This window comes from Rhododendron vialii, chromosome 1a, assembly GCF_030253575.1.
Source record: "Rhododendron vialii isolate Sample 1 chromosome 1a, ASM3025357v1".
Lineage (NCBI taxonomy): Eukaryota > Viridiplantae > Streptophyta > Magnoliopsida > Ericales > Ericaceae > Rhododendron > Rhododendron vialii.
In genome coordinates, this window is record NC_080557.1 from 25,431,259 (window position 1) to 25,438,656 (window position 7,398).

The following is a 7,398-nucleotide window of genomic DNA, read 5'->3' on the forward strand; positions in this document are numbered from 1 at the left end:
ACAGCACTAATGGTAACTCGTCAGGCCACTTCCCTTTAGCTTTGTTCAGTCTTTTCTTGATCCCGTCAAGGATAGTTTTATTAGACGCCTCTGCCTGCCCATTACTCTGAGGGTAGGCTGGGGTGGAATAATAATTTCGTATTTCATACTGGACACAAAAAGCCTTGAACTTCTTCTGAAATTGGGATCCATTGTCTGTGATCAATGAGTAAGGGACCCCAAAGCGAGTGATGATGCTCTTCCATACGAACCTTTCTATCATGGGTTCAGTGATTTTGGCCAGTGGTTCTGCCTTAATCCACTTAGTAAAATAATCTGTTGCAACTAGCAGGAATTTTCGATTCCCAGTTGCTTTGTGTAGTGGACCCACGATGTCCATTCCCCATTGAGCAAACGGCCAGGGACTTGTCAAAGGCACCAGATCCTCGGCTGGTGTTCGAATCATTGGTGAGAATTTTTGACACTTCTCACAAATCTTCACATACACCTTTGCATCTTCCTGCATGTGTGGCCACCAGTAGCCTTGGGTAATTGCTCGGTGGGCAATGGATCTGCCTCCAGCATGGCTCCCACATGTTCCCTCGTGGATTTCATGAAGAAACTTCTGCACCATCTCAGGATATACGCATAGCAAATACGGTCCTGTAAAGGATTTTCTGTATAACTTACCCTCTGGGGACAGCCAAAACCTAGCAGATTTAATCCTTAACTTATGAGCCTCCTTTTTGTCAGAAGGGAGTATCTTGTCTCGTAAGAACTCCACGATTGGGTCCATCCAACTTGGTCCTTGGTTCACGTCCAAGACCAAGTCTACATTCCTCCCAATGCTCGGCTTATTCAGATATTCTACAGGCACCTTCCTCTTGAACTTAGTTGGTACAGCTGCAGCCAACCAAGCTAATGAATCTGTAGGAGCATTCTGTCCAGAACTTATCTGTTCAATATATACCCTTTCGAAGGTATTAAGCAGGTCTTTGGCTGCCTTTACGTAAGCTACCATCTTTTCGCTTCGGGTTTCATATTCCCCGGACACACTACAACAAAGAAGGCCTTTTATAGCATAACATGATAGCGTTCTTTCACAAATGCTATAATAGAGTTGCATATTGAGGCTAAGATAGCGTACGCGGTACTGTAGGGAAGCGGAAGGTTTTTGATAGCGTTTCATTAACTTAACTATAGCGTGCACCTATGAAGGCGGCAACCCCATTTGGGGATTTTGTGGGAAATCCCTTCTTCCTCTCTTCCGCGTTCAATTTCAAGCCCTAAAACTCTCTCTCTCTCTCTCTCTCTCTCTCTCTCTCTCTCTCTCTCTCTCTCTCTCTCCCTCTCTCTGTATAGATTTCAACTGCAACACGCATGGCGCAGTAAAAGAGCTCCGTCTTTGGAGCTGAACTCTGTCCTCAAAATCGATCGATTTGGGAATGGTGCCCTGAGCTTATCAATCACATCCTCGAACAACCTCCCGAAAATGATCCCTTCCGGCATCACAACCGCTACTGCCTCCTCCCTCCACGCTGCTGTCGCCGGAAAATCTACATCGTTTTCTCGGAGAGAAGGGGCATCGTCGTTTTCTTTGGGGTTGAAGAGCCGATAACCCACTTCGTTCTATGTTCCACCCAAAGGTTTGGTCCTTTTCCTCTATTTTTCCAATAATATGATCTAAAAGGGTTTGTTCCTCTCTCTCTCTCACCATCGTTCTCCCATCAACTAGCAGATAGAACCATCGCACACACTCAACCACTTCGAATTTAGAGTGAGAAGCTTTCGATCATGTACGATTAATCAAACCCAGCCAGAAACCTAGTTGTAGAGTGAGAAGTTTTTGAACATGCACAAACCCAGCCACTTCGATTTTGAAAGACATTTATTTACGGTTAATCAATTTTAGGGTTGGGGGTTTGTGATTCTGCACTGTTTGTTACAAATTATGGTTTTTTTCTTTTGTGATTTGGGGTTTGTGATTCTAGATATTTGAGCTTTTGAATTGATTCATTCTCTCCTCTCCTATGTGTTTCACTGGGTTACCCCATTCTCATATCTGGTTTTTATATAGGTTTAACATTTAACGGCATTTAATCTCTCGATTTCGTTTCGCTGCAACGAGATTAAGGCTCGATTTTGCTTTGCAGCTGCAAGTTAAGGCTCGATTTCACTTTGCAGCTACGAGTTAAGGTTAATTTCACAGATTCCTTTCATTAATTGATCTTTATTCCTTATTAATTATGCACATGCATTGCCAATAAACAAGTTCACATTGACCTAGGGCTCTCTCATTCTGTAGTATTATTACATACATGGATCCTAGTAAAACCTGAGATGCTAAAGGTTCAAGTGCGCGGTGTCTTGAACCTTAGTACAATGGGGAGTACGTTTTTCCAATCTGCAGTCCCTATTTAGCTGCCATTTGAAAATACCGTATTGCAAAAATGTAGATTTCAGATCCTGATTTTGGGAACAAATTACTATCTCCGTCTTCATGTCGTATTCAGTTTCTAGCGGCACTAGGTTCATTTTTTAACAACTCAGAAACATCTTTTTGATTGTTGCCTAAAGTCGATTTTGAAACATTCTTCCTGTTACAAGTTTCAAAATCTGTCCACCAATAAAGTTTTTTGTATTTTTTGACAATTGCGCACACAATAGAAAGCAAAAGCTGCAAAACGATAGCGAACAGGCTATTTTGGAAAGTTGTATTGTAATTCTCTCTCAGGTCTCTCATCCTACATGTCTGCACTTTGCTAGGAAATGATCGAGCCACCTATGTTGCCCCATGGAATCTCATGTTGACCCCTTAGGCTATAGTGGCCACTTATCCAACTTCTTAATCTAACTGAAAGCATCTCCCTTGCCCTTTTTCCTCTTTCATATACTTAAAAGGTCCACTTATATGTTTGATGCCTCCCTTTTAATTACTTTTGCCAATTTCACAAGAAGTGAGGCTGGAAGCTCAGGCATCCACGTTTCTATGCACGCGCGTTCATCTGCCTTCAAATTCTAGATGTATGTGCTTTTTGCTTATGAAACATGTGAATCTAAGAGTACTATGTTTGAAGGTGGATGGGGGCAACACTTATTGATTTCTTTATCAATGTTGTGGCGCTATCGGTTACTTCATCCTTCCAATTCTATTGCTAGTTTAAAATTATTGACTAATTTTAATTTGTAACGGAATCAACAGCAAGAAAACTCTTGGCCATAATTTTCAGATCAAGTGCAATAAAACCGAAATGACTTTCTTAAATATATGTTGAATTGTCTTAGTTTCAGAGGATAGGTTGATAGTTTGATATGGCCTTTGCCTTGCTTTTTTAATTATTTCCAAGAAGCAGGACAACAAAAAGTTCTCTTAGAAATATCTTTGCTCGTTTATCAAAATCAGTGCATTACATTTATTGAACATATCAACATAGTGTGTTGCATAGATTCTTTGATGATCAATTGCATCCATGTTTCGTGACATCGGAAGATCCATGAAGTTAACACAAAAAGAAAAACCTATATTCAATCTCTGTAAATCTGTAGCATTTGATTCAAGTATTCATGTTTTTAAATGTGTTCGACCTTTTTGAGGAGCCAGCGAGAGGTGTATTCATCCACTCCTTTATCATGAGACGTGTCTGAGTTTATTGATTTACATACGTTATTTTGTTGGTTTTGCATGTTTTATCAGGTTTGGGTGGCATACTAAGAATCAAGTTGGCTAAATGCTTTCATTTTGATTGTTTTATTGATATACTATGGTAGGTAATCCTCCTCTCATGGTTTTGCTACGTTCCCTTATTTAATTGTCTGACCAAGAATGGCCCATTGACAATGAGTCATCTTGATATCTGAACCATTGTTCCATAGTCATATGTCTCGTGACCTGACAGCTTCTACGGTTCTCTTTTGTTGGACACACGGTCGAAATAAGATTTTCATGCATAGAAAGTAGGATCGAACTTGTCAAGAATTGGAAGTAAAAAATTGAGTATGCCAAAGATCGATTTCTTGCTTGAGTTTTAGCTTGGTTATCCTCATGATTTGTGTTTTTAAAATTAACCTAGGATTTGGTTTGTTTAGTATACTTGCTTCTTAGTTATGACCATTTCATAAAGTCATCACGAGATCACTATACAGACGTGGTCTTCGTATTGTTTTTTAGAACAGAAGCAAATGATACGAACTATTGTAGACTATAGTGCTTCCATTTCAAACCACAACCACAACCACCACCATTGAGTTGTGTAATTTTGAAGCTGACATTGTGAAACTCTTAAGACAAGTTTCCTGCATAAAACTTTTTCGTAAGTGAATTATTGTTTCGAACACAGTTGAGTACTTGGGTGGCATAAAGAAAAGAGATGAAAAAATTGTACCACTCCTTACCATCACATCTCCCTGCATTCTTGTTCATTGTGGCCTTCTTAGATTGTGGTGTATGTGCGATCGCATAAAAAGATCACCAATTCTTTTCCTGAAGAGGAAAAGAAGGGAAAAATAACTTCCTTTTTTGAAGTGGAAAAGAAAACCTCGCTTTATGGCATGTAGCAGTGAATAAAGTGCTTTCATTAGACCTAACAAAATTGTTTCAAGTACAGTTTTTCATACCTGCCCATAGTTCAAAATGAAAAATAATGAGATTTTATTTTAACTTTATGCAGGAAAATAATTGGAGCTAGATACTTTCTAAAGGGATATGAGGCATATTATGGACCTCTAAATAACACACAGGATTATCGGTCACCCCGAGAGAAACCACAAGGTACGTATATATCGAATTTGATTCCTGGTGTCTAATTTTTCTTCCCTGATCCATACATAGGGGCAGACGGTGACTCCATTTAAGCTGGGCAAGATGTACCCACTAGTTTATGCCGAAAACTCAGAAATTCCCAGTACAACCCCCAAAGACAAGACCGGGTAATTTTCTTCCTTTTTGCATCAGTGAAAATAGTATGAAGAAGTATTTGTACTAATTTCCAATGCCTTAATCATGTACTTGAATTTTCCAGGCTATGCCTCCATGGAACTCTCTCCCCAGCTCTCGTCGAAGGAAAAATTGTCGTGTGCCTAAGTGGGTATTCCTTCAATGTTGAGAAGGGTTTGGAGGTGAAACATGCTGGTGGGATTGGTTTCGTTCTGCAAAATCCTGTGAATGGCATAGGGATATCCGTTGATGATCATGTGCTTCCCGGAACAGCAGTGTTTTCTAACGATTCAGTCACCATTCTCGACTATATTAGAGCTAGTAATAGTCCAACGGCGATGTTGATCCCACCGGAAACTGTCTTGGGCAGTAGACCAGCACCGTTCATGGCAGCGTTCTCTTCCATGGGTCCGAATGGCCTCCAACCTAATATACTCAAGGTAAACAAGGATATGGGTGTTCGACTTGTCGATTTCATAATTGTGAAGGGAATATACTTTTGTTTGCGAAATTTTTATGAAGAGTACTCCCATAATTTTTTAGGTTGGATGTAAAGTTTCCATTTGTCTAGCGCTTGACTACCGACACATCTCCTTCATCTTAGATAATAGATCACATCAATGTTGTTCTTGCATGGAATAAACTACAATGGTCCCTTTTTTTTTAAGGGAATACTTTAGTAGCTTTAATATCGGTTGGTGGTTTTAGAAAATAAGATTACGTACTCCTTTTTCTCTCTTGGTAGCGTGACGTCACTGCGCCTAGACTCACTACAACAAATCTGCCTTTTAATAGCATTAGTTAATAGCGTTCTTTTAAGAATAACATTAGTGAAGCTAACTATTGTCCTGCTCAGTTGTTATGCTATATTAGCCTTACATGTGGGGCTAATAAGTGAGATTATCCTTACGTTGTGTTTTACTTCTTTTTTCAAGTGAAGACCTTTCACTTGATTCCATTGGCACCAAATGATTGCAACTCACTTCAACATATATGGGCTTTAATAACATAGCTTTATAGCGTTTTTGCAAAAATACTATTATAGAGATGCAATAATAGCAGACACGCACTGTTTGGAGTGTGTCAAAGTATGCTGGTTAAATAAACACCAGTTATTTTTTGCTATAGCTTTTTTCTTCTTAGATGTCACCTGAACGCTCTTTGAAGTTACTCTTTCTAGTCTATTGTCCTTGTTTGGTGAAAACATGATTAATGGAATGTCTTTTTGTTGTTGAAAATCTGTTGTTAGAACTGTAGAACATGAAGCTTGAAAATTTAAATTGAATTCAAGAATTTGATGTTAAATGCTATATGCTAAATGGTTTTGTTTGCTGGAATATAATGTTGTAGTTGCTGAAACAGGGAAATTAGGTGTTGAATTTGGTGCATAGAAGTTGGAACTGTTATTTCGGGAGTCTAAAGGTATGTTGGTTGCTGAAAGTGTTAGAAAGATCTTGGTTTATTTTCTAGAGCATGATATGGTATTTAAAGTCTTTTTATATGAAGTATGGCAAGTGCTGGACTTGGATTCAAAGTTAAAAGAAGGGGCAAAAGTATATCTATTGGGGAGGGGGTAAATATTTCTATAGGTTTTGCTTTGTGTGGTTTGGATATTTAGCCTGCCATTAGGTTTGCTGATTTTGAAAGAGTTTTGACTTTTTCATGCACTTTAGTTATGACCAAGAGATTAGTCTTTTCTTTTGCAAAAGTGCAAAAGTGCAAAAGTTGATTTGATTAGAAACTTAGATTTTCTAAATAGAAATAAAAATGTTTTCTTTTGTTGTAGGTCTTCAAGTAGAAGGAGAAGATCGATGCCAATCAAAGAAAAAAGAGAGAAGATCATTGCTTTGTCATATGAAGATGGAGATTGTGATCTAGCTACCGCGGGTTGAAACTTAGTTGAACCAATTTTCTTTTGACACTTCCTTTTCTCTTCTTTGTTTTTCTATGAGAGAGGTGGGCTATGTGGATGTTTATATCTTTTTGCATTTGGAAGCTACTGGTTTTTTTCCAATGTTAACATAATATACTTCAATTCGGATGCAATACTATTATTTCCATGTTAATTTTGTACATAATTAGGTGAATATATGGTTGTTGGATTCATGGCAATTGGATCATTTAGATTTGTTGAAATAAATTTAAAGCAATCATACACAGTGAGCTGAACTCTCACAAAAAAAAGGACAGTGATATGTAACGTTCAAAAAACGCTATCATTAAGGTAGAGACCATAACTTACAAAGAATGCTATTAAAGATCTAGAATCACACAGCGTTCCTTCACTGCTATAACAGAGTACAAATATATAACGTTCAAAAAACGCTATAAAAGACTAAGAATTCATAGCATTGAAAGAACGCTATCAAAAGGTCCAGACATTTCACAGCATCGGCAAATAAGGCATTCCTGAGAACGCTATCTATTACTTTTTATAGCGTTTTTCGAACGCTGTAAAAGGTGATTTTTGTTGTAGTGACAGTTGA

At 38.3% G+C, this 7,398-nt stretch overlaps 1 protein-coding gene across 5 annotated transcripts; it reads left to right on the plus strand.

Moving 5' to 3' along the window:
- Window positions 1–1,288: 1,288 nt before the first annotated feature.
- On the plus strand, window positions 1,289–6,972 carry LOC131335874 (subtilisin-like protease SBT1.6). 5 transcript variants are annotated; one of them, XM_058371437.1, is made up of 6 exons: window positions 1,289–1,625; window positions 2,057–2,175; window positions 3,674–3,747; window positions 4,647–4,905; window positions 4,998–5,352; window positions 6,699–6,972. In XM_058371437.1, the coding sequence occupies exons 4-6, from the start codon at window positions 4,841–4,843 to the stop codon at window positions 6,708–6,710; spliced, it is 432 nt and encodes a 143-aa protein (XP_058227420.1). In that variant the 5' UTR covers window positions 1,289–1,625; window positions 2,057–2,175; window positions 3,674–3,747; window positions 4,647–4,840; the 3' UTR covers window positions 6,711–6,972. The 5 variants fall into 5 exon arrangements, 4 of the variants coding, with proteins under 4 accessions (XP_058227420.1, XP_058227436.1, XP_058227430.1 ...); XM_058371453.1 differs by lacking the exon at window positions 3,674–3,747; XR_009202679.1 differs by lacking the exons at window positions 1,289–1,625; window positions 2,057–2,175 and adding an exon at window positions 6,275–6,334 and having other exon boundaries at window positions 2,480–3,747.
- Window positions 6,973–7,398: the final 426 nt, after the last annotated feature.